The sequence below is a fragment of the Stylophora pistillata genome, chromosome 8, assembly GCF_964205215.1.
Source record: "Stylophora pistillata chromosome 8, jaStyPist1.2, whole genome shotgun sequence".
NCBI classification, from domain to species: Eukaryota; Metazoa; Cnidaria; class Anthozoa; order Scleractinia; family Pocilloporidae; genus Stylophora; species Stylophora pistillata.
In genome coordinates, this window is record NC_142526.1 from 25,059,751 (window position 1) to 25,087,159 (window position 27,409).

Sequence of the window (27,409 nt, forward strand, 5' to 3'; positions counted from 1 at the left end):
CGTGTACCCTGTGTACCCTGTGTACCCTGTGTACCCTGTGTACCCCTGTGTACCCTGTGTACCCTGTGTACCCTGTGTACCCTGTGTACCCATGTGTACCCTGTGTACCCTGTGTACCCATGTGTACCCTGTGTACCCATGTGTACCCGTGTGTACCCTGTGTACCCATGTGTACCCTGTGTACCCCTGTGTACCCTGTGTACCCATGTGTACCCTGTGTACCCTGTGTACCCATGTGTACCCTGTGTACCCTGTGTACCCATGTGTACCCATGTGTACCCTGTGTACCCTGTGTACCCATGTGTACCCTGTGTGCCCTGTGTACCCTGTGTACCCATGTGTACCCTGTGTACCCTGTGTACCCATGTGTACCCTGTGTACTCTGTGTACCCATGTGTACCATGTGTACCCGTGTGTACCCTGTGTACCCTGCATACCCTGCATACGCTGTGTACCATGTGTACCCCGTGTACCCTGTGTACCCTGTGTACCCTGTGTACCCTGTGTACCCCTGTGTACCCTGTGTACCCATGTGTACCCTGTGTACCCTGTGTACCCATGTGTACCCTGTGTACCCATGTGTACCCGTGTGTACCCTGTGTACCCATGTGTACCCTGTGTACCCCTGTGTACCCTGTGTACCCATGTGTACCCTGTGTACCCTGTGTACCCTGTGTACCCATGTGTACCCTGTGTACCCTGTGTACCCATGTGTACCCATGTGTACCCTGTGTACCCTGTGTACCCATGTGTACCCTGTGTGCCCTGTGTACCCTGTGTACCCATGTGTACCCTGTGTACCCTGTGTACCCATGTGTACCCTGTGTACTCTGTGTACCCATGTGTACCATGTGTACCCGTGTGTACCCTGTGTACCCTGCATACCCTGCATACCCTGTGTACCATGTGTACCCTGTGTACCCTGTGTACCCTGTGTACCATGTGTACCCTGTGTACCCATGTGTACCCTGTGTACCCGTGTGTACCCTGTGTACCCATGTGTACCCTGTGTACCCATGTGTACCCTGTGTACCCTGCGTACCCTGTGTACCATGTGTACCCTGTGTACCGCTGTGTACCCTGTGTACCCATGTGTACCCTGTATACAGGGTACACAGGGTACACAGGGTACACATGGGTACACAGGGTACACAGGGGTACACAGGGTACACAGGGTACACATGGGTACACAGGGTACACACGGGTACACAGGGTACAGACGGGTACACAGGGTACACACGGGTTCACAGGGTACACATGGGTACACAGGGGACACATGGGTACACAGGGTACACATGGGTACACAGGGTACACAGGGCACACATGGGTACACAGGGCACACAGGGTACACATGGGTACACAGGGTACACATGGGTACACATGGGTACACAGGGTACACATGGGTACACAGGGTACACATGGGTACACAGGGTACACATGGGTACACAGGGCACACAGGGTACACATGGGTACACAGGGTACACATGGGTACACATGGGTACACAGGGTACTCATGGGTACACAGGGTACACACGGGTACACAGGGTATACAGGGTACACAGGGTACACACGGGTACACAGGGTACACAGGGTACACACGGGTTCACAGGGTACACACGGGTACACAGGGTACACATGGGTACACAGGGTACACAGGGTACACAGGGTACACATGGGTATACAGGGTACACAGGGTACACAGGGTACACAGGGAGAATGGGTAACAGGGAGTCTATATGGAGACTGGGTAACAGGGAGTCTATATGGAGACTGCCATGAATTACTTGCCCTGATCTTTAAGTATTTGTTTCTTCGGGCGACATGACTAAAGCTTTTGGGCGACTTGACTTCGGTTTCGGGCGACATGACCTCGGGCGAGATGACTTTCGGACGACTTGGCTGGTTACCGTACTTTAACCGACTTGTCTCACTCGAGTTATAGCCCTGACCACACGAGCCAGTTTTAAAAGCGTGTAACTTCTTTGATAGAGATTAGGGTCCAGTTGTTCGAAGGGTAGATGACGCTATCCAACGGATAAATCACTATATGTTGGATAAGTGTCAAGGAAACGTACCGCGTTATCCAGTAGAAAGAGAATTATCCATTGGATAGCGTTATCCATCCCTCGAACAATCGGGACCGGAACACATACTTGAAAAGGTTCTTTGAGAAGTCTCGAGTTTTTCCTTTTCCCCATTTTTGTTTCTTTTTACAGACATTTATGAACGTTTCAAATTTCTTTCGCTTATTCTTCGTGACAGTGGTTATTTATTATGTTGTCCTTTGAAATTACTTAGCGGGGTCTCGCTCATGCCCGATGTTTGACTGGTACGCCTCCACCCCTCCCCCCGATTTTCCTTGGCCCTTGTTGAAGGTTCATTTCCAGGCCATCTCTTCATTTAGAACTGACAGCGCAGCTTTCCGCAGAAAGTGCAAGATGAAAGCAGAAGGTGTATGCTTTCTGTCGTAGAAAGCCATGGGAATTTTGAAAGTCTCCAGCATCTTTGAAAATTGCCAGTTTGTGGCCGATTTTGCTGCGTCTTTGTCTCTAACGTTCAAAGGGAAGCAAGAGATTCGACAAAAGATCGTAGAGAATGGGGGTACATTGTCACATGTGCTATCGAAACAGGTACAAGTAATCCCACCTATGCGTGTTGAGGTTCCCTGCCATGTAGGGAACACACTATATATTTGAAAAGCTTTTTTTTTCTCCACGTCAATTTGAACGAAGAGCTTTTTCAAACGTTACAACATATCTCCTTGAGCACAACGACACTTGGCTTAGCATGTAGGTCGGAAATAGCATGAGGATATTATTCAAAAGTTTACATGATTTGTACTCTTTCAATAACCAAATTTGTGTGATTTTAAATTCGGTGTTATAGATGATCTGACAATGTTAATTGGTCCGTGATTCTTTCACAGAAAGTAGGGCACCTGTATCCATTTGTAAGGCAAACTAAAGTAAGTTCTTGGTGATTGATTTCGTTAAAAATTATTGTAAACAGTGTATGGCTGGTGAAAGGAAAAATTTTTGCAACTGATCGTAGAAAATGAAAGAGTAATTCTGCTTCTTTTTGGCCTGAAATTCTCACAGCCTGAAAGGTTTCTTTTTCATTTTTTTTAGAGCTATGACAGTCTTGTTTTTCAATCATCACGTAAATATTGCAATTGGGGACCTTGGCAGGGAGGGGAAGGGGTTTGTTTCTACATTAGTGTCATTCTGACATATGAGGGATGTACTGACATAAAGACGCAATACCTCTACCTGCCTTCTGAAAAAAGTGAAAATATTCTTACCTTTTAATAGCAAATCAGATTTTAAGACAATAAATTTAAGGGTTACTTTGAATAAAGCCCTCAATCACCACTTACATACATCCACTTCTCCCCGTCTCTATTTAACAATTATTTGCCAAAGGCGAGGTGAATATCATTGAATAATCGCCGAGACGAAGTCAAGAGGATTATTCAACAATATTTGTCAAACCTGGGGCAAATAATTGTTTTAGTATAATTTCAGAGCTAAACAACAGAGAAATTTCTAAAATCATAACATTTTAGTAACATTTATTCACATTTTATTTTAACATTTTATATAAATCATGTGGAGCGGTTTATATAGTATCATATAAGGAACCGCTCAACCAATCAGATCACTGGAAACTCTTTGCTCAGCTCTGAAATTATACTAAAACATGATATAAGGAAGTTTAGCTTGGGAATCTAGTAGTCTACAAGAATGCATGCACCCTCTAATTTGAAATGCTTGAATTGTGTGGCAACAGTTATGTGTTGTTAAAACTCAGATATTTCTCTGTATTGCAAGCTTCATAGACAAAATGTGAATTTTTTTCTGCAGACAAACTTTTTGGTGACTGGTGATTCTGAACGAACTTTGTCATCATATAAGGGAAGAACTGCAGTTAAACTTGGAATTCCAGTGGTTCCATTTGATTTCATCACTGAATGCATCAAGTCTGGAAAACTGGTTGATCCGCAGCCTTTTGCTTTGTCAAAAACACTTGAATCACAGAACTTTAGTTCAGGAAAGATTGTTGGTAAGCAGGGACAAACTTTTGTTGTACTCACTCATGTTGATTTTATGTTACTGTTGACTTATCAGATGTAATGCTTCAAAAGCGCAATGGTCTTTGTTTGAACCCCGCCCTTGACTGACATATAATACTGCGATATCAAATATGAGGTGTTGGACTTTAATCCAAGAATTGTTGATTTTGGCCTTGCAGAGATATTTTGTTCAGTTTCTGGCAAAGTACTTCACTTTCATAGTATCTCCACCCAGGAGTAAATTGGTAATCACATGTTGTCGGGTTAATTTGATGAAATGCCAGGAGGTAACCTTCAAGTGACTACATGTAGTGTACCCAGCAAGTGGGGGGAGTTAGAATACTTCTGGTTACTTATAATGCAACATAAACTGGGTTATTGAGGCACATTAGGATTGTTAGCTCTGCTCACTTTCAGATTTTTTTTTTTTATCAAATCCTAAACTCCAAATCAGTCAACCTTGAAAAGTTTGTAGGAAGATATCATATATACCAAACAAGTCATTCAAATTATGCTTTCTAACATATAACATAAAAAGCATGATGACTTTTTTTTAATGTGGAACTGGCAAAAATACTTTGAACAACTCAATGATGTGAGTCAAATTGATCGCTGTATCCTCATATATATTAAGTCCTCCAATAACCAAAAATGCTTTGAACAACTCACTCAATGGCCCTGTATTCTGTCGTTGCTCTGAAATTTTTTTTGAGTGCTTAATTAAATTAAAAAAATAGACCTTAGCAAAAGTTGCAAATCGATTGAAGAATCTTTAACATAACAAAATAACAAGAAATTAATATTTTCCAAGAGATTAACGGACCATCTGTGAGCATACAAAATTTTTAAAGTAAACTTATCAGGGGATACATCAAACCTTTCAATCAAGTCCAGCACATTAAATTTTAAGCTGCTGTATCTCCCATATTTTTTTCTAGAGTGCTATTTGTTATTTTTTAGGTGGTAACTTCTGTAGCACTCACTAGAGGTATTGCGATAGGTTGCATTACACATAGGCATACATAAAGTATACAGACTACACTTACTACACTAAAGGCTAACTACACTTACTAAGCCTACCACATATACAACACTTGAGTCAAATTGATCGCTGTATCTCATACATGAAGTCCTCCATTATAACAGCCCTACCCATTGCACGTAACTGTCTCCCTTTTTTCACCATCCTTGAAACAGAAACATAGGAGGTTAGAAAAGAGTATTGCAGTTTCTAGCTGTGCTAAATTTGTCTTATTTGCATGCAATACTTCATATATCATTATGGTAGCCAAGAGCCAAAGGAAAGACAATGCAACCAAAGCTACAAAGAAACAAAAACCTCCAGATCTCAAAAGAATAAAGTAGGTGCAATGAAATATATATCAGATATGTTATTATTAATGATCAGATATGTTATTATTAATGTCAGCCATGGGAGTATGGTACATGGTCACAGACTAGTTATTATGATTAGTACTTTTGATTGAATACTATAGGAAAATTCATTACTTGATGAGGGAATTACACAATAAATTGCACGCAAAAACTGATATCACACAAATCGTGAAGTGATGAGTGCAATATCAGTTTTCAAGTGCAATTTAACACAGAATTCACAAGTCAAGTAAAGGATTTTCTTTGAATCACATATAATTGAATAAAAATATGAAAAAAAAAAGAAAACAGCTTTACTTGTAATTGTCATGTATATGTAGATGCAAAATAATATCACTTAGCCTCATTTTCAACTTGCAATTCCACACTAAATACCTCCCTTTGTTAACCGATCAGAATGCGAGATTTTGTTCATTGATGTAATTCTAATTGATATCTGCTTTTAGAGTTCTGACTCAACTCTTTCACTGCCACAAGTGACCAAGACAGAATTTCTCTTTACAATATCAATTACAATATCAAGCAGACAAGTGATGAGAATGAGGACAGATATCAATTATGGAATTATTAGTTGATCCAATACCAAATTCTCTGAACTAACATCATAAGAATTGTATGGCAGACATATAAGGAGAATTACCAATTTGATATTAGGAGTGAAAGGGTCAAAGCATTAGTGTCTCTCAATACTGATTATCAAAACTTTGTGTACCACAGTCTTGAGAATGGTTGATCAGTTTCACTCTGAAGGAAATCCAGGGTACTAGCAATAGAACATTTTCTTATGTCAGAACAGGGATTCAGTAGACAACACTGGCCTCTCTGTGATGTTACGAAGTTGTGCGAAGGAAACCAGTTAAAAACCTTCAATGTGATGGGCCAGCAGGCTTGCTAGCCAAATTAAAAATGTATGATTCTGTAATGCTTTCGTTCAATCTCCACCTTTCTTTTTAATAGGGTGTGGTCTTATAAAGCAGTGGATGGTCCAGAGTTTGATGAGCCAAACTGTGAAATTGTTAAAGATGCCGTACTAGCGGTAATGCTCTGATCAACTAAAATTATAAGCTGTATATAAGCAATATGGCCACTCAACTTCCAAGGTCTACTGACAGTACCGATAAAAAATTATGTGATAATTAATTCTCTTAAAAGACGCACTTATTAGATGGAATTCTTCCTTAATGGCACTTGAGTCAATTGCTAATGTCTAAACTACTCAGTGCTTATATTTGTTTCTTTTCTTTTTGTAACATACATTGCAACTTGGCAAGATGGTGTGAACATACAAATTTGCTAATGAAAGTGTTGCAGTTGTACTGCATGGTCATGTAATGGACATGAAGTGTCTTCTCATGAATAGGACCGTCTGTTTTTTTGAGTGGGTGACGAACATTTTTTCTATGGTAACCATTTTACAACTGAAGGTTTCTTAGAGGTGGCATTTTGAGAAAATAAGCTTGGAGCCCTGCTCTAGCTCTGAAACTAGAGCTACGAGTACGATTCCCAGACTAGTAAGAACTTTTGAAGATTTGCATGACTTGGAGACTCCCCAAAAAGGCTGACAAAATGTCAAGTTTAGACTAAAGTTATGTTTAATTGGCACTTTTTCAAAGAATCAATCACAACCCCTAGCAATTAGATAATCATAATTGATACCCTAGAGGATTGTCTCTTTCAGAAAACAAATCCTGGTGAGGGTCCCCTTTCTCTTTTTTCTGTGGAGTTGCACTTCATTCCTTCACATGTACCTTGTAACAGCTCAAGATACCGCCTATTTACGCACCAAGGTACCTTGGGAGGATTCATCATGGTAAGTTCAAATTTTGGAAAGTTGTGAAACTGTTAAATCAGTTTGAATTTTGTCTCATTTTGTGTTAGATTATGATAATGAATATAAGACTGAGGAAAACATTGCTCAAACAAGTTTAAAAAATTTAAACCTAAAGAAAAGTTGAACCACAGATTATAGGTACATTCAAATGTTTAAAATTTGCAGTTGATGATATTAGTGCAGACAGCCTTACTGTTGTAGTTTCCTGAACAAGATATGGAAAACACCAATGTATCTCTCACATTGGTATTCAGTGCACTCACAGATGTAAAATGAACTTCAAGTAGCAAACTCTGCCCTAGTATTGACCCTTGAGTTGTAATGCTAAAGACAAGCAAGGTGGTCAGCACTTTCGTCTATTAACTTCTCACTAACCAAGCACAAGAGCACCACTGGGGAATATAGACCACTTTCATAAATGGCTGCCGTATCAATATTCTTTTGTTTAAATTTAACTTAGCCCTACTGGCCTCGCTTGAGATAATGTATTCTTTTGAATTTTGTACTGGAGAATGAGGCCAGTAGGGCTAATTTAAATTTAAACAAAAGAATATTAATCCGGCAGCCATTTATGAAAGTGGTCTATTGGCCCGAGGTTGTTGCAGTAAGGACGGAGGGCCAATATTCCCTAGTATGGCTCAAGCAAGGAAGGTCAGTAAGTAATTTGTTATATGGCACTTGGATCAAGCTTGTTTAGTTTGAATTCACCAGCTTTCATGAACACTTCTTATGACTGTTTTTGTGGAAACCATCCGTATGGAAAACCCCAACTATAAGTAAGAACCATTCAAAATGCTTGGATTTACCTAAAGACTACCTTGCTATATGATAATATAAACTATTGCAGAAATTGTCTTCCAGTGACCAAAATTTTATTTTAAGTGACAATTCTCATGATTTTAGGTCACTTATTAGTAAATTTGGAGCCCTGATGCATATGATGTACAAGACTTAATAATGTGCATTCACTTTATGTTTCAAATTGATAGCATTTTGATGATACCCCAAGTTTTGGGGATTTCCAGGGCTGTGGGTTGCAGTTTCAAGAGGTGCTCAAATTCTGACTAAAAATCTGCACTTTAATTCTTCTCCCATTGTGTCCAATGCACAAGAAAACCTGAACAAATGTAAAGAATATTGTTGAAATTGTGATTTATTTTGGATTAACCTTTACATTTGATTCTTGCAGGGAAATGATGAAGGAACAAAGGAATGTAGGTATTTCAACTCTTCTGAAGAGGCATTTAGAGCTTTCATTGCTCTAATAGATCAGCAGTATTCAAGTGGATACAAGAAATTATCAAAATATCCATCACCTGGCAAAATTGGCTCTGACAAATTGAAACAGGTAGGTATTTCCCTATATATTACATAGTTATCATCACAGACAAGGAACATTTGACAGTGTGGTCTGATTGTCTTGGGACCCTTTTCTGGAAAGTCCCAGTTACCTAACAGGCCCATAAAACTGTTCTGTTTTCATTAAAGATGGGGGTTTCAAAAGTTGTCTAAAGGAACAAAATGAACTGGTTTGGGTTCCAGAAACTGCTTTTCTATCCTTTCAATTTTGATTTTTAAATATGGCTTTGGGCCTGTTAACTTGCTGGTTCGAGAAATGGGCACCTTGTGTGAATAGTCCTGAGAAGGATTGTTGTTGATAGAAGTGACTGATGCTTTGATAACCTTAGTAGAAATCATCATCAAAGTTAACTCACTAATGTCTTTACTTTCCAACAATGTGCCTTCTTGGGACTACTCTCACCCAGTTGATTAGACTACAAGATCAAATGTTGCTCACAGGTTCAAACCATTTACTGGTAATGTAAGACAAGGTTGTGGTTTGGAAGAGTAAGCTCAATTTTGTCATATTGTTGGACAAGATACAACATGTCTTAAACCTACCACACCAGGAAATATATATTTTTTTGTTTATTGATGATAATCCATGTCTCTTGTCTCTTTCCAGTTGGCAAAGGATGAATTGTTTTCACAGGAAGATTCTACAATCTCCCCTGAAGTTGCAAACCTCATTAATTACATTTGGAATGAGGCAGTAGGCAGTCTGGTGGATATTCTGGCCATTCCTCTCAGTTCCATTAAACTTGAGGATGTAGAGAAAGCTGAAGCAATTTTACTTTTATTGAGAAAATCATTAGATGGTGATGAAGGGGTCAGCACTATTCCACAGCTATCTGATGAGTTTTTCTCAGCTATTCCTCATAAGAACAGGGGAGAAAATATAACATCAAAGCGCCTCATTGCTCAAAAACAAGACTTGTGTCAAGTAAGGAACATTTCAAATATAGGGTAATACTGGAGTATCTCTGATCATGTGAGTGGGGATGGTCAGTCAACCCCTAGATCTTATAATTGGTAATTGGTAATCCCCTCTAATTGCTACACATTTCCTTGTAAATTAGTTACCAGGTATTGGTGTTTGTTAAAGATACCAACTTCTACCTGTTGTGCTTGAGTATCCTTAATTAGTATATACTAAAACAGTGGATGGCGTTGAAGGTGCGCTCTGATTGGCTAGTCAAACTCCGAATATCCTTTGCTATTTACCTCCTAGCAACTCGGGAAAATATGGCGTCCCGGTTTGCATCAGTGACAAGCAAAGAAATCACTCAAATTAACAATGGTGGAGTATGTTATCTCACTGTTTTAGTATATACTAAAATAACTATTCACCTCAGTGTCGGTGGTTAGCGGTGGATAATTATTTACCTTGCCGCTTCGCGGCTCGGTAAATATCCACCACTAACCACCTCCACTTCAGTGAATAGTTGTTAATTATTACCTGTTTGATGGATAGTGCATGGATTTAATAGGGAAAAGTTATATATTAATCGCTTCGGAGGGTTAAAGAGTTAAAAGACAGCTGTCAGTTATACCGTTGATCCTAAACATCCTTGTAAATGGCTTAGATTTTACTGCACTTGAGGGGCAGTTCATTAATTTGCCAATTTTAAAATACTGAATGATACAATACAAAAACTTTTAAGATTGTATTAGGTGTAGTGAAGTATCCTAGGGCTGCCTGTTTCTTCTCATTGTTTCTTATTCATTCTTTTTTGACAGCTCATTAAAGACATGGTTAGCATTGGCGAGTCTACAAACTGGAAAACCAGACAAGATGTGCATTCAAAGTACAGGGCACTCAAGTCCTATATTGAATGCCTTCACCACGACAGTGATGAGTTCCAAAAAATCCAGAAGCTTGTTAAATCAAGTGAAACAAGGTAAGAGATTAAAGCAGAGATATAAAGAGGTTGAAAAGCTAAAACTTGAACTGAACAGAGATCTTTTAACTCATTTAAGCTTGTGAGTTTAGTGCATAAATCTGCAGTTGAGAATTTTACTACAAAACAACCACTATTGTAGCAACACCTCCGGGGATTAGACAGCATACTAAAAGTGTTTGAATCAATTACAAATAATTTTCTGTAATCATGCGAAAGGGTGGAAGACGAGGTGGCCTCCAGGGTAGTGCACCGGACCACAGGTTTGAGACCTGGCTGCTTCAATGTGTTGTATTCTTGGAAAAAACACTTTACCTACACAGTGCTTCTCCACCCAGAAATATAAACGGGTATGGACAAACTGTGAGTGTTAGAGAAGCCTGACGAAAAGCCGGGGGGGTAACCTTGCGATGGACTGGCATCCCATCCAGGGGAGGGTTGTGATACTCCTAGTTGCTTCATGCTTTGGAAACCAGGGTAAGCTCTGGCTGGGTGGGTCACTTAGCTCAAATGCAGACTCAATCCTTTAACTCAGTCCCATGAGTGACCAAGATAGAATTTCTCCTTACCGTATCAATACAATACCAAGGAGACATGAGATGAGAATAAATAAAAATATCAATGAGCAGATTATTGGTTGAGCCAACGCCAAATTCTCCACGCTAGCATCATAAGAATTGTATCGCAGACGGTAAGGAGAATTTATTTTCAGACCTTGAACAGACGTAAGACAGTTGTAAAAGGGTTGTAATAACCTCATGAATATAACTTGAAAATGTTCTTCTGTTTGTCAGCCCTCCAAAGATTGATGTTCTCAATGTATACTCTATCCACCGGCCTGTGGAGGAAAGTGCCTTTTCTGGTCACATTGGAAATAACACTCTTCTTTTCCACGCATCGAAGGTGAGCGCTATTTGCAAAAGTAACGCGTTAACTGCCATGATTTGGTTAGTAATTCCTCGCTCCAGTCACTACATCTTTCTTTTGTGGTATAATACGATAAAGCCTCCTAGTTCGTTCTCCGCGCAAATCGCAGCTTAAAAAAAAGAACAACGGCACATGTAAATGTTATTCATTAACTTCACTCTTTTCCTTTCTCTAGTTTTCTTTCAAAGTTTTTCGTTATATAATTCTGTGTTTTAGTTTTAACCACACTTGAAATCTTTAACCGTTAAACGGAGTCGGCTCCAGGGCAGGATATTAAATAAAGCGAGTTAAAATTTACCAGCTGAAGGTTTCCTTTACGAAAGATACGTACGCAAATGAACAGTGGAGCTGAAGAAAGGTGGCTGCATGTATTTAAATGGCATTTTTAAATGATGCGAACTTTTATTGCAGGTGGCAAACTTTGTGGGCATACTTTCAAGGTACGTCTTCTTGAATTATATCTAGATTTTGGTTTATTATCATAACAGTCTTCGAAATTTTAACGAGCTTTATTCTCTTCTATCTCTCGAACCCTCAAGACTCTTGTATGTACAGTATCATATTCTAGAATAGGAGAGCAACACGTGAAGTTAAGTATGTTTGAATGTTTTGCAGAGGGCTTTTGATGCCTAAAATTGTCGTGGATGACTTCGGTGGACAACGTTCAGACCCAGGAATGTTAGGAAGCGGAATATACTTCGCCAATTCTGCTAGGTATGAGCTAACTGTGAGCTGATTGATCCAGCCTCGATAATTGACAGTCAGTCCCTCTCCATTGATTGAAACAGTATTAATCGGTGATTAAAGATCTCCTCACAGGGTGAACTCTGGGAAGTCACACGTTCACGCGGCGTGGGGATATCTTCCGCCGGTTTTGGTTGACTCGTTGTTAGTCTGCAACCTTGGTGAAGTTATCGTTCCTCAAAATAAGATACTCTGTCTTTCTTTTGGTAGACAGAGGGGCGTTTGCTGTACGCAGGGTTGATAGTCCGAGTTGCATCTCTTGTTCCATTTAAGTAGGCGAAGAAAGGGAAGCAAAAGATCGATGGATTTTGGTGACGGATATTTTGTGTCTATCAAAATTGAGCTCAAAATGGATCTTTTCCTTACTCTCTCTTAACACAGCACCAGTGCCAAGTACTCCGCGCCTGGAAGCAAGGGATCAAGGCTCATGCTTGTGAATGAGGTCGCCTTGGGAAAAGTCAAGGTAAAAACACAAAAAACTATAGCCTATTTGAAAACATCCCCTATTTTCTCTGCTTCCCACGGAAAACGCTCTGATGAGGCAAATAGAAATGGAGACGTTAACATGCAGGCTGCCGAAACTCCATGGCATCCTTAAGAGGCCCTTCTGGTTAGACAGATTACATTGCGTTTGAGTGGCAGTTTGCAATCAAAGCTTGTCGAGATTTCTGTACTTTAAAACAAGCAAGATTATTGCAACTCCACCTTGATCATGAGATGCAAGGCAATTCCAGGTTGCCCCCTGGAAGCTGTGACGTTCAAAACATAAGCAACAACTGATAATGATTCAGTGATTAAAACTAACATTATTCTTTCGTGTTATATGGTTCCTCAGGAGTTCAAGACGTTTGCCATGGATTTGACATCGCCTCCACCAGGTTACAGCAGCTGTCATGGAATGAGAAGCACAGATGATGGGCCTTCTGACTTTAAGGTCAGTTGCTAATGCATTTCGAATAAGCAAGTTGCTTTCATCAGGCTAATGTAACTGACAAAATTTGTGTCATATTAACTCGTCGTTTTTACCCTTCAGGACGACGAATTTGCCATCTACAACGGGAACCAGCAGAAAATAAGGTAACTGGAATAGTATGTGCGTGCTTCTTTCCATCGCCAGCCTTTGAGGCTTGCAGTTTAGGGAACTTCATAGATCTGATTCATAATGCTCCCCACAAAATGCTTTACATTTTCTTATAAATTAGTCGGGAGAATTTGGTGGTATATCAACACATATTATCATGAGAATATTTTCTATGCTAATTATTTGTTTGTTGCTAGATGGATTTATTTTTTAAAGATAAGTTACATCATAATCAATTCTGGATATATAAAATCAACTGTGTCGAGCCTCGGCCGGGAAATGCTTTTTTGTTTTTGGCAAAGTCGGAAGGGTTCCAGTGTATCTCCCCACCCCGGTCAGGGGTGTAAACGGGTACCTGATTACTGTCAAGAAATGCTTCAAGGGAGGGGATGGGGGGGAAGGAGTAAGGACGTTTACCTAAGGCTGACCACTACCCTGAGTCACAAAATGCTTAAAAAGAAAACCGCGTTAAGCCTCGGCAGCTATGGGCCGATTTATTTGCTGCTGTTTTGAGACCTTTGACTTCCATTTATAATACGTGGATGTAACATATCAGTCTAAAGATCTGGAACAGTTTACATTTCATTTTTTGTTTTTTTTAAAGATATCTTGTTGAGTTTGTGTTGCCTGGTGATGTCGAAGTCTCTGATCGAGATGATGTCTCGATTGATAGCGGGTTTTTCGATGATAGCTCGGAAACTGACACTGAAGGTATGGAATGAATTTCTTCCATTTTGCCATTTTTGTAGGTTTCTAAAATAAAGGTGACAGGAAGCTTTTATTTTATATTACGCGATAAGAAATTGTGAAATAAGTCTATCAAGATGGAAACGAAGTTTATAAAGTACGATGGGCTGTCATCCCGTTTAGGGTTTTTATATGATGATTTTGAATTAAACATCAAATTTTATCCGGAATTTCTTTGGTTTTGCTTTACCATGCTCCGTGATTGGTCTAGAAAACACACGCTGCGATCTAAACCAATCAAGTGCAAGACTTAAACCATTTGCGACTTGGTCACCCACGCTTTCTCGCGCCTCAATAATCTTGTTCAGCCGACGAGCTTGGGAACATGGAGATAAGAAATCTCCTTTTTTCAACTCTCTGGCGGCTTCGCTACTCATTTTTTGCGTTGCTGCTACCTGAAACTCCTACATAACTCCCAGCCTCACTTAGTTCAGCTTTATACAGTTTGCTTGTTTTTTCCTGGATTTTTCATTTGTTCCTGCTAATATTTTCCTTGCTTTTGATCTGCGCTCTGCTATTGGTAGAGCTTTCGAGCATGCCCTCGTAGCAGCCGAAATCGTAACCAGTGTGATTTAAAATACTTTTTCCAAGACCACCATGGCAGTGTGGACCTGACGGATGTAATGTCAGTTGTGGATCCTCTGACTAGAGTCGAGGCAGGACTCAAGGGGACTGGAGACAAACCCTTCCCGTTGCAGTCAGTTCATATCAGAGCCAGGTTGTTAGATCTGGCGGCTCAGGTTGGTCAAATTGTTGAAGGAAATTTGTTTGAGCTGATTTGTTAGACTTCATCATTCATTCCGTATTTGTTAAAAGAAAAAGCAATGTCTGATTGAGCTGCATTGCGATCTGTGATTTTGCGTCACAGTTTTTCCGTTTTCTGTGACGCGAAATATAAATCTCATCTTGAAGGAGGTTACAAAATATTAGCTACAAAATATCAGCATGGTGAAAAAAAATCGAAGAGGCGAACATAAACCAAGAAGTAAGAGGTATACTCAAGGATGGAGCAGATTGACTCGGATTGCAAATGACTACAAAATATTAGTTTGGTTAGTTTGCAAAACATAAGAGAAGCAATGAAATATTAGTTTGGTAAGATAGCAAAACACAAGAGAAGCAATAATAATTTAAGAAGGAAGAAGGTGCGGCCGTGGATGGAGAAGATTGAAACGGATTGCAAGCGATCTGGCTTAATATTTTAAGGTGCCCGAAGTTCCTATCACCTCTTCCCAATAGCCTTTGGTTGAATTTTTGGCAATGATAAGCTTGTACAGATTTTTTTTTTTTATTTTTTTTCCACAGGTGATAGTTTTTCAACAGTACAACAATAACAGCTCGACACCCATAGAAGCTAAATACGTTTTCCCTCTGGACGACATGGCAGCAGGTTTGTCTTTAGTCAACGGCTTGATAGTTTATAGAAAAATAAAAAACTCTTTTTAAAAAACTTGTGCGATGGACTTTCGTAGGAAAAGCAAGCTACTGTAATTTGTATCTTGGCTACTGCAGATGACTCTCGGACATGTATGTGGTTTTAGCAAAGGGGTAAACTATCTTACATTATCAAGTTATCCAGGGGATTCAATTTTCTGTAACTGTTTTTTCCTTAGTTTTCTTGAGAGAATGAATTCGAACTTAAGGGTTCACGTTGCTGACGAATTGGGCCTGCTGTTTCTAAAAAGCTCTCGCAGTATTTTTGAATCGGAGTTTAACAAACTCTGTCCTTCTTTCCGTAGTTTCTGGTTTTGAGGCGTTTATCAATGGTAAGCATATCGTTGGTGAAGTGAAGGAGAAGGAACAAGCGCACAAAGAATATAGAGAGGCCATCAGCAAGGGGCATGGGGCCTACCTTATGGACGAGGAGACTCCGGTAGGTTACATGTTTTCCACCTGATTTTCGAAAAAAAAACTTCATCAAGGTTTTGCTATGATATCGAAGTTGTTCAATAACACTGAGTGAACACAAGAGGAATTTATTGGAATAAAACTTCGAAAGTGTTGAATATATTTCCTGGTTATGTTGTCTCCACATAAATTTTTCGCTGTCTTGCATTTTGTTAGCTTCTTTGTAAGGAAGTATTTTCCAATTTGAGATAAAGTTAACCGTTGACAGGTCTAGTGGTAGCCGAAGGGGGGTTTCCTCTTCATAGTTGTCTCGGAACACAGGATTAATTGGAGAAATTGTTCATTTTTTGTAATATGGAGTAAGATTGCACCCTCAACACAACGTGTTGCCCCCCTCCCTGTCTCTAAATTCTCTGGATTTTTCACTTTAACTGTCTCGATAGAACTGCTAATTAGATTCCACCCTTTGTTTATGTCTGATATTTATTTCTCGTGCTTGTTTCTCATATTTACTCAGGATGTGTTTACAGTCAGTGTTGGAAACCTTCCTCCCGGCGCGCAAGTGTTAATCAAGATAACTTACGTCACCGAACTAACAGTGGACGGCGAACAAATCTGTTTCTCCCTCCCAGGCTCTGTGGCACCGTGGACACGTGACAAGGCTTTGGAAGAAGTAACTCAGGTCATGAGCTACACTTTGTGCCTTCTTTCAGTTCATTCTTTTATGGTGTTGCGCGCGGTTCAACTTCAACGTTGACTCAAATTCTCAAATTCTTATTTTTTTTTATCAGACTGATGTGGAAACGGTGCGGATAGGCGACGTGGGACCCAGGTGGGTTCTGGGATGGTGGTGTGTCGATTTGTAGGCAGCTGCTTATTTTTTGTCTTATTTTTTGCTTATTTTTTTTTGGCTTACTTTTTATTTTTTGCTTATTTTTTTTTGTTATTTTTTGTTCTTGGGTGCAACCTTGAGGACAGTCTCGGAAAACTGGAAAAAACCTAAACTAAGCCGTATTTCCTCGTTTTTTTTTTCTTTATTCGTTGTTTTCTTTTAGCGATCCCGCTTTTGACTTTTCTGTGAAAGTGTCTGTGGAGATGCCCTTTGAGATTCGCTCACTTGACTCACCGACGCATGCGATGAAAACTAAGGTAATATTCATTCACTCACACTTTGGTGGAGCACTGTTTAAATGTGTATCGAAAGATACACGGGACTGCATTGGCTGCAATTAATCAGTTACAAAGCTAAAACCGATCGCTACTCGATCGCCCGCGTTTTCCCCGCGCTTCACGAGATTTGCTTGTTTTCTCTTTGATTTCTAATCTTTTCGGTGTGATATTTTCTCTCGTCCGATTACTCTAGTTTTGGTTTTACAACGCGCAATTGAATAGCGCTCTATAGTGAGATTACTAGACTAAGTTTCTCATATTGATTAAGATTGTGTGGTTTTCATTATTCCTCTTTCCATCCACGATCCTAGATGGAAAGACAGTGCTGCCCATTTTTATTACACTTGTTTATTTGTGACATATTTAACCATTGTTCACCGAAGGCGAAGTGAATATTGTTGAATAATCCCCCAGACAAAGTCGAGGGGATTATTCAACAATGTTCACTGAGCTTGAGGCGAATAATTGTTTTGGTATAATTGCTCGGGTGCTGTCGAATTCCGTTGTATTTCCTGTAAATAAAAAAAAGCATTGCGCATGTTTTATTAAAATCGTTTTTAACTCGTATCAAGATAAGCAAGTACTTTTAACGGGTTTATTTCATTCAATCAGCAAAAAACTTCATACTAAATCTTGTTAAAGCTGAGGGGATGAGCCGCTGTAGCGAATTTTGAAAACCTGGCGTTTCAAGCTTTAACCCAGAATAACATTATTATCTAAATATTCTATTTTCTCTATCCAGCGGACAGCTACCAAGGCAGTGATAGCACTGGAGCCTGGGCAGTCTCTTGGGGATGGTTTTCAACTGTTGATTGGTTTAGCAGAGATTCACGTACCCCGGATGTGGGTGGAACGGCACATTAGCGATTCTGATAGTCAGGTCAGTTGTTAGCTTTCTAGTGTCATCTTTAGCATTGAGCTCTTACGACCTCATGTAGTTTTGATGTTAAGAGGCGAAATGGCAGGAGCAATACCAATAAAAAGGTACATTGAAAGAGGTAGAGCCCGGGATCCCAGGTCCAAAATGGTTTGGATTTGATCTTTGGCTAGGCCATCGCTTGGTGTTCTTAGACAAGCCACCATTCTCTTCCTTTGCCCCTCTCTCCACGTAAAATTAGGAATCGGTACTGAGGAATTGTCAAGAAACATGGTGAAATGGAAGGAGACAAATCGGACACAAAACTAATTAAATAAAGGGTATCCTGATGATTTACCAAATTGTTTCTGGCTTTACAAGTGTTTTATAACACTGACGTACTGGCTTGTGTTGTTGTCCGTACTGCTTTGAGCCAAATTGGTTCAGACTTCCTGAAGGCACGCCAACTTACCACTGCATCGTTCACACACGCACAGACGTTTTACCGCTGTGCTGGGCAACCTGTGATGGACTGCCTTTCCATTCCAAAAGAGTTAAGATCCTCTCAGTCGCTTTCTGCTGTCACGGTAGATGGGTGGTGAGGGCCACGTGACTCGTCTGCATGATTTTGTGTTCTCCCTTAAAGAGTATTAATCTCACGAACACATTTTTTTTCCATAGGCCTGTATGCTCACATTTTATCCTGAGTTCGAGGCTGAAAGTCCTTCTGAAGTTGAAGTGATATTTTTGCTTGATCTTTCCTGCTCAATGAAGGTTAGGGTTCATCGTTGTTAGTGTGATTCAGTATGATATTAGTACGTATCTTGGTAAGAGCGTGTAGTTGTAATTTTCATCGCATGCTGAACAAAATCCCTCTGGAGATCAAATGAGAGTTGTTCGTCACACTGATTTTAAACTCCAGAACCAATCAATTATGAATTAACGTCAATATTTTATGGTACTTCCACAACTTTTTTGATCTCAGGTTGTTCTGTTTCCGGGGGTACTACCTCGTCCGCTTCCTTTACGCTTACATCTGATTTCTTTGATAGGGTTCAAACCTTAACGATGCCAAAAAGTTACTGCTGATGTGCCTCAGTCTAATAAAGGAAGGTTGGATTTTCAACATACTCGTGTTTGGAAGCAGTAAGTTCAGTTACTTGTTTAAATAATCTGCAAAAGATAAAGCACGGACTTGCATATTGCAACGCAAATGCGTCTTTTGATTCGACAAGGAAGTGTTATTTGTCATATTTCAAACTAGCCCTCGGTCATCTTTCTGTCCGGATAGCTAATTGCACTCGCTCAGTAGCCTCACATTCGTAGACTCCGTTGAAGACACGTTAGGCATAAGAACGCACCACTCCGAGAACACGGAGATCAGAATAGTGTTCATTTGTAAACAACCTTAACGTGGATCTAAAAAGGCTCAAGAAAAATCTGTTTTAAACGAGACAACAAATAATGTTTTCATACATCACGGCGTTTGCATATGATCGTTCCCATGATGTGCATAGTCATCAGCAGTGTTCCTGGATCCCGACACCACAGTTGCAAACCATTAGAGGGGAATCTAAGGTCTGATTATTTAAACAAAGTTTAGCGGTTGTTTAACTAAACCGCGTCCTAAACAATCCTCGATTTAGCTGATTCTTTTCATTAACTGAACACTAATTTTCGTGAGCAGCGTTAAGAGGGCCGAAAGCTAACAGTGGAAGGACATTTATTTCATTAAATCAACCCTCTTATAGAGAAAGCCTGAGGACCACTCATTGCGTTAAACCATGGTTTGGATTAGACCTCGTGGAGAAAATCGGCCCTTAAGAGTTTAAAATTATATCTTAACTCAACTTCTTCTAAAAAACCTGGATTGAATGGTGAAAGATATGCCTAGTGTAGCGTATTTTCTCAGCAACTCAATCGCGCAAACTGAATTTAAAATAATTATCCTCGAAATGCTTGAAAAACACGTTCAAAAAACCCACTGCTGTTTAGGACAGGATGATATTCAGTCGCGCGTGAACGTCACGTTTTTCGAGACATTTAAAAGATATCCTCGATGGTGTGACGTATTTTCCTTTCTTCAAGTACTCTTTGGACCCATAAAAGATTCTCTGGCATAAGCTTCTTCTCGTTAACCTCATTATTCAAACCTGTTATCAATGTGCTCACAACTCTCAACTAGAAAAAAATGATTTAACTGTCCCAGAGAGAGAAAGAAACAATGGTTTTGCTAAATCCTTTACGTTGAAGTGCCCCTAAGATCAAAATTTTCGTGCATCATTTTTTTTTTTTTTTTTTTTTTTTTTTTCATTTTCGCGTTCCGCGTGTCTCCTTCATCAACCCTGCCAAATTTCAATCTAGTTCGAACACCAGAAGTATCTTTCTTTGGGTCGTTAAATTCGCGATTTCGCGTCCGCCATTATTTGACTACTGTTCCGGAAAGTGATCGCAGGACTCAGAGGAAGTGACGTCAAAGGCTCAACGCGAGAATCTCACATGGCAAAATGTCAAGCAAACATAACAGAGCCTTACTCTATTCTTACGAATATATCATATACGAAAATGACGGGGAATTGTTTTAGTAATTCAAGGGTGTACTAATCGCGTAGACCATGCTGGTGGTATTTCTCTGCATCGAAGCCTTGCAAATAGGTCAGAGCAGTTCTCAATAAAGTAATATATTTGATTCTCTGTGCAGTGAACAAAGAGAGTTGTGACAAAGCAAAGCACAAGTTTGTTGAGCCTTTGACGTCGTGAGGACGATTTCTGCTGTACGATTGCGGGCTCGGCTGGAACATGTTTTTAGGAATGTCGGACGATTTTTGGACCACTTTGAAGCGGTAAAAATTGGTCATCGAAGGTTTGTTTTGAGTTTTTAATGGCGAAAAGGGTTTTAACTTGACCCAATTCAACATTCTGGAAAGAAATTAGCCCAAAATAAAATGGTCAATTTTACAATAGTTGCCTTCCAAACATTCTCATAAATTAGTTCTGGTCAGGTCTTTCGGTGGATTTGCATAATTGTTTTACAATATATAACATCGATTCATCAACTAGCATATCGTTGGCGCCGGTTCGGAAAGGCATAAATACCTTTGGGACCGTTGATGTTTGGAAAAATCGTTTAAAATGACGAAGGTTCTCACTAGACAAGGAAAACTTAAACAGGTCGAGCGAAATGGTGCGACGATATCACACGATCTAGATAATAGTAATTACAAAAATGGGTCACCGAAAGAAGGAAAAACTGATGACGTCTACCACTACTCTACTTTATTACGTGAAGATCAAATCCCACAAGCTTTCCGCACTGAGTTTCTTGTGTCAAGATACCGGCCGCGAAATCTGACCGTTCTTGACAGTGTAAAAAGTGTTTTCTACGCCAACAACGAGACAGTGAATTTCTGGAGCCATTTTCTTTCCTCCGTGATACTCATCGCTCGCTACTGCTCAGTGGTGTGGAACCACAATCCTTCCACTGATCATTTTTATTTTCCACTGGCATCGTTCACCCTCGGCTGCTGTACTATGTACACGATGAGTTGTGTGGCCCATATGTTCAGCTCTATGACTGAGCTACAAACTCACGTCGGGTACTACCTGGATTACGCAGCTATCAGCGTGTACACATTCACCGCCGGTCAAGCCTTCTATTTTTACTGCCATCCGCTGGGATCTGGGCTCCTTTTGTACGACTGGCGGGAATTGTTCTTATTCGTTTCAGCCCTGATTTCGTTTAGTGCCACCTTCAACTGTTGCAAGTCTCGCCATCAGTGGCTCAATCTCCGTTTCATCGTCCGCACCGGTTTCTACATCCTCTGCTGGATGCACAACTGTTCACCGTACTTCGTTCGTCTGTTCGTATGCTCTTCTGATCCTGCATGCAATCCCGATTCTTTTCGTCTCTTCGCCGGGTGTCTTCTCTCGTTCGCGGCCGCTGCTGTAGTGAATGTGACCCGAGTACCTGAACGGTTCGTTCCTGGGTTCTTCGATTTTATCGGGCAAAGTCACAATTTTCTTCATATACTTACCACTATCGGTGACCATTTTGCATTCTCCGTTTTCCTTTCGGATCTCGCAGCCAGGAAAGAATTCCTCATCACAGAACACATACCAAATTTTTTCGAGACGATTGGTTTAAGTCTTTTAGTTTTGGCTGGGAATCTCGCTATCGTGTTCTGGTTTGCTAGGTCTTTATTTTCGAATTCATCCGGTAAAATTGGGCACGATAAATCTGCATAAATTGAATTTTTAAATTTGTGCAAAGGAAGGCGAGAACTTCGCCTGTGTTGCAACTACTTTAATTTAATGGAAGTGGATGCTCCTTGAAAAACAAAATTTTTGTTAAGGTGCCTTTGTTTTTCTCTAGAGGAACACATGAACATTGTAAATAAGAACAAAAAGTTTGTATTTTACCGTTGAGATACATCAAGTATGAATTTAACCGAATATTTTTTGTATGTTACTGATTTATTGACATGAAATTGTGAAACGATGTTTTATATCACCAAGGCAATTTGTCTTCTTCAGAAGCAAGTAATAACGATTTGACCTTTTTATGAGGTATTTATAGATGTAATTATAGGTATTTGAATTCATTTTTTACAGGTATCAATTGCTTGTTAACACGCTATTTTTGTAATGTAGTGTCCATGAAAATTGCTTTAAAATGGACTTTTACGGGCATAGTACCTTTGAGTTAGTTGTGAATTGACTTCATGATGGTTAGTGGTTCTAAAATTTTTTTATCATTGTGGTTATAACACACTTTGAGACAGCTTTCGTAGTCTAACTCCAACTGTTGTCCGAATAACTGCTTTTAACTCACGCACAGTAAAAAAAAAAAACTCGTATTAGTAGCTCCCTTTAAATGAACGATTCAAAAATAGAAAAATTGAAAAAAACACTCTCTTCTGTCCCCTCGCTTTTAAGGGCGCGTTACGAACAACTAAGGACGATGTCTCATAAGAAAGGATAAGGTATTGGCTTTGATTATTTATCTTGTTTATCACTCTCGTCCGTCCTTTCTTCCAATAACTGATAATAGCTTTCAACTGAATCATTGCAATACGGAAACCATTTGCCTTTCCTCTACTTAGTGCTTAAGTGTACTTAGTGTAATATTATCAGATTCGCCGCATATTTGCACATTTGGTACCGACCTTTTTCTAACTTGTTAACATGTTAAGTTTGGAAAAACAATCACAACTACCGACTGTGTCGACGGTACTCAGTTATGTTATGAGCGCGGGACAAAGAAAAATTTTAAGTCCCTTAGAAGGGATTGATCTCCAGACCTTTCCCTGCGATCCTTCGCCACCAATATGCAGAAGACTCATTAGTATGCTAGGCTATGATTATGTCCTGCTTACCATTAGGAAAAGCAACATCAAGAAGTGTCATGTGTGCGAATAGATAAGTGCAACCGAGCCCAACACTTACCACCTTTCTATTCTATTCATAGTTAATGTTGCTTTTTTTTTACGAAATTCTGCATCATGAATTGATCATGTCTGGCCACGGTTTTGGGTAAAATTAACAGTTCTCGAAAAAGTTCCTATCTCTTTCTTCTTCGTGATAAGCGGCCCAAGCGCGAGGATGGTTAAAAGTACTTGCCTCCGGATGCTGTTATAGGTCTGAAGTAGCTATTGCCTTATGAAGAGCTGCGTGGAATTTCGATATGTTTCCTCGTGATACCGTTTCTCAATAGGAGAGATTGTATTCTTTTCTGATATATTTAATACCTTTGTACAGTTAGTCTGATTTAAAGGGTGTGAAACAATTGTGGAATTATTTCCAGTGGGAGCATCCTTTTGATGATCGGTTTTTGCATTTAAAAAATTTACTCAACAATTTATGGGAACTATCTGTCCAAAAAAAACTTATAACAAGAAGACCGCGCTTGCATTTTACGCACGTTTTATGAAAGCAAACATCGTGATTTGTGGCACCACGATTACCGGATTTGTAATGAAATACTAACGTTTCCATAGAGATTTGTGGAACATAACTTTTCTAGTAACCTGATAGTCAAAAGTTATTAGCTGCTATGATGCTCTAAAGGAACAAAACAAGCGAAAAAGCCATCGTGAAAGGGTATTGCTTCTAGGAACATTCTGTTTATCCAGTGAATCAGGCTTATCGTTCTGTGTTTCGCTACAGTGTTGTATTACCTGGTTATAACATTTTCTAAGGTATACCGGAATATACGCGAAGAGCGTGGCAGATCAGTTTTGAAATCTTCAAGGAGAACTATCTACGATTTTCTTAAGATAGACCACTACGGAATTGTTTTTAACAGATGTTTGGGTACATATTTAAATGACGCCAACTTCATGCGGGTCCGTTTTTGTAGTGTAATGTATTGCAAAGTCGATGGTTTAATTACTTAGAGAATGACATTGATAAATTTTGGCAGAGTTTTTCACTGGCGAGTTTGTACCTTGCAATACAAATCGTTCGTAAGTATTATTGTTTTGATTTTTAAATTATTTTCTGTTTGTCCTATATTTACACAACTTTTCAAATATAAACACAAGGTCCCTCGAGACCTTGTACAATAAATATTAGCACGAATGATAATGCTTTCTTAAGTTATCAAAATTTATGCGCCTTTAGGCGACAAAATCGAGATTATACAAAAATCTTTACGCATTTGTTATACTGACGTTTTAACGCTAGTACTGACGTTCTAACACTAGAAGATGTTTTTGGAAAAGAAGATCTGGTAAATGTTTAAAATGTACATGATGTTAGTCAACACAAACAGACGCGCCAAGGATTCGACAAGCCAGTTGAAATTATATTGTGCCGTCGATCTCATGCCGATTTTTGCGCGGGCTTTGTTTAGTTTCCACTGGTGAGAATTTTGCCGATGTATTAATCTTTGGATTCGTTTTGTTCTTAAAGAACTTTTCAACTGATTGCCTGCGTATCTGTCCTGCCAGTGCAGTGGGGAACGATATTTTATTTATTCATGATAAGCGTCGCGATTGATAAGCGGTCCGATCAGCGCTTGGTGTTGTCAGAACTGGTGGTTTGGTATCGACGCTTGACTTGACAACCGGGCAAGCCCAAGAAAATATAGCGAAAGCGAAGCACTCAGGAAATCAGCCGTAGGTGAGCCACAGTTTCGATTTAACGGTGGGAATCCTGAAGTGATTTTAATTCTCAGACGAGCCACAAATGAATAAACCGCTGTGTAATTGAGGGAGACGTCGTCATCGATCAATTTTATCGCTGAGAGAAACGAAACAAGGAGTTGTTAATCCGCCACAATAACTAAATTTCACAATGCATTTGAAGGCGTACAAACAGGTTCAACAACCCAACGAAATGAAAGAAAGAACGCCGAACAGCTCTCACGAATGGGAAAATAACTTTTCAGCGTGCGATCACATAAAGAAAACTGCAAATGTAAAAGAGAACTCTGAAGAGGCTCACAAGACAAAATACGGCTTGTCAAGCAACCAAATGCCCGAAGTGTTCAGGACGCCATTCATCGTGTCTGGTTATCGACGACCCGGGTTAACCTTCTGCGAATGTATCAAAAGTCTGCTCCGATCTTCCAACGAAACTATCAACATCTGGAGCCACCTGCTCGCTCTGGTACTGTTCGTGTCTGTAAACATGACCTCCTTACCTATGACTGACTCGTTTTTCCTGCCGCTGATCTCCTTTGCCATGGGAATTTCGGTTCTGTATTTAATGAGTTCCTCTGCACATCTCTTCAACTGCATGTCGGAGGATTCCCATAGAATTTGTTTTTTCTTTGATTACGCGGCTATCGGGTTTTACACGTTCACCGCAGGGCAAGCAATGTTTTTCTACTCTAGGACCGCGGGCGCGTCTACTTGGGCGCTGCACGATTCACTAGCCATTTTCCAGTCTGTTTCGACGTTCTTTTCGTTTTTCATAACTTTTTTGTGTTGCGCATCGAACCATCCACGTTGTAAAGATTACAAAGCCGTGCTGAGGGTCGCCGTCCTTGCGGTAAACTGGCTTGTTATCACATCACCCTACACGGTCCGTATTTTGTTATGTGAAAACGCCGACCCAGCGTATAACGGCATATCCAAGGTGTATTTCAAACGCCATGTTATCTTCTGCGGTTTAGGCGCTGCGTTGTACGCTGCGAGAGTTCCAGAGCGTTTAATGACGGGTGTGTTCGATAATTTTGGCCAAAGCCACAACTTGGCCCATATATTGATCGCCATGGGTATCCAACAGGCGTTCAACGCGGCCCAAGTGGATCTTCAAGAAAGGAGAACAGCTCTGTTAGATCGTTTTTCTTCACAGCCCACTCTTATGAACACAGTCGGCGTAGCCATGTTTGTTCTGTTTGGACATGTTGCCATTGTTTTGTGGTGTGCGAGAAAACTGCGATCGATTTCTGTAAAGCACAAACCTGAAAACTGACAATTAAATATCGCATGAATTTAGGACCATGATTTTAGGCTTTTTCTTAAGGCTTCAAAGAGTAAATTGCTTTTCTTCGAAGCTCCTTGGACTTTCTTCAAAAACGGATGAGAGGTACAAGATCTCTCGTGTAGAAAAACCAAACAAAAAAACATAGGAATCTGTTTTTTTCCCTTTTTGATGTAGCTACGTAGCGATGTATTGACTTGTTCTCTGCAGCCTGCAACATTATCCTCGGCGTGAGGAAAACCACAAAACAAAAGCTCTTTATGAAGGGAAATTACCAAATTAGGTTTTAGCCACCAATTACGCGTTGTGGGCCAATTGTTTGTTGCCGCTTTTTCATTGTCACGCGGTTTAAAACAATGTAACCGCCATTGAAATCGAGAGCGATATTGCTGAGCCTTCTTTTGAAATCGACCTTGTGGACCATTAAACAATTAACAATGCATACTGATGTTAGGTGGAGAGGATTAAAAGAATGAGAGTTAGTAAGAACAAAGTAAACGAGCACGGATTACAAATGATCAAGTTGAAGACTTTAGGCTGAATATTCATTTCAAGATACACTAAACCTTCACGCGCAGCATACTTATATTTTTTCCTAACCTTTTTTTTTTTTTTTTTTTTTTCATATCATATGATATTTGTTTTGTTACTTTTGATGCTTAAGGATGTGAGAGAGCCGACATTTTTTCCTCATATTATGTTTTTTACGTAGTATTGATAGGTGACTAAGACCAAGCATACCGTTGAAGTTTATTGTGGCGATAGATAGTCTTTTCCAAGGCGTTATAGTGTTATGAACCCTCGCGTATTGTTGGGAGAACACAAATCGCGGACCGTGACGCGGGTGATTGTTAATCATTTTCAACGTTTTACAAAGATGGTTTAAACCCTAGTAAAATGTACCTTACTGCTTTTATGTAATAACTTTTACATGGATTTGACAGCAGGTGAAATAAATGTTTTAATCGTAAAAGTTAAGATTGTCATGGTGTGCTTATTTATGTATTAGCGTTAGACACTAATCAAAATGATCGAGAAAGTAAGGAGGAGTGCTGCATTAGCCCAA

At 39.8% G+C, this 27,409-nt stretch overlaps 3 protein-coding genes across 3 annotated transcripts in view; all 3 read left to right on the forward strand.

Moving 5' to 3' along the window:
• Positions 1-2,404: 2,404 nt before the first annotated feature.
• Positions 2,405-27,409, forward strand: part of LOC111334265 (protein mono-ADP-ribosyltransferase PARP4) — a 40,603-nt gene continuing 15,598 nt past the window's right edge. The window contains exons 1-24 of the mRNA XM_022939952.2: positions 2,405-2,630; positions 3,864-4,062; positions 5,361-5,433; positions 6,425-6,503; positions 7,146-7,277; positions 8,488-8,646; positions 9,265-9,582; positions 10,380-10,540; positions 11,335-11,443; positions 11,879-11,907; positions 12,083-12,181; positions 12,593-12,674; positions 13,047-13,145; positions 13,245-13,288; positions 13,897-14,003; positions 14,631-14,779; positions 15,345-15,429; positions 15,779-15,912; positions 16,405-16,569; positions 16,679-16,719; positions 16,943-17,036; positions 17,800-17,937; positions 18,595-18,687; positions 18,966-19,059. Of these exons, the coding sequence (XP_022795687.2) occupies positions 2,478-2,630; positions 3,864-4,062; positions 5,361-5,433; positions 6,425-6,503; positions 7,146-7,277; positions 8,488-8,646; positions 9,265-9,582; positions 10,380-10,540; positions 11,335-11,443; positions 11,879-11,907; positions 12,083-12,181; positions 12,593-12,674; positions 13,047-13,145; positions 13,245-13,288; positions 13,897-14,003; positions 14,631-14,779; positions 15,345-15,429; positions 15,779-15,912; positions 16,405-16,569; positions 16,679-16,719; positions 16,943-17,036; positions 17,800-17,937; positions 18,595-18,687; positions 18,966-19,059 (2,836 nt within the window). The 5' untranslated portion in view covers positions 2,405-2,477. The remainder of the gene's footprint in view (positions 2,631-3,863; positions 4,063-5,360; positions 5,434-6,424; positions 6,504-7,145; positions 7,278-8,487; positions 8,647-9,264; positions 9,583-10,379; positions 10,541-11,334; positions 11,444-11,878; positions 11,908-12,082; positions 12,182-12,592; positions 12,675-13,046; positions 13,146-13,244; positions 13,289-13,896; positions 14,004-14,630; positions 14,780-15,344; positions 15,430-15,778; positions 15,913-16,404; positions 16,570-16,678; positions 16,720-16,942; positions 17,037-17,799; positions 17,938-18,594; positions 18,688-18,965; positions 19,060-27,409) is intronic.
• Positions 19,096-22,607, forward strand: LOC111334279 (membrane progestin receptor delta-like). The gene has a single exon (XM_022939978.2). The coding sequence runs from the start codon at positions 21,046-21,048 to the stop codon at positions 22,156-22,158; it is 1,113 nt and encodes a 370-aa protein (XP_022795713.2). The 5' UTR covers positions 19,096-21,045; the 3' UTR covers positions 22,159-22,607.
• LOC111334273 (membrane progestin receptor gamma-B-like) lies at positions 24,499-27,316 on the forward strand. The gene has a single exon (XM_022939967.2). The coding sequence runs from the start codon at positions 25,210-25,212 to the stop codon at positions 26,332-26,334; it is 1,125 nt and encodes a 374-aa protein (XP_022795702.2). The 5' UTR covers positions 24,499-25,209; the 3' UTR covers positions 26,335-27,316.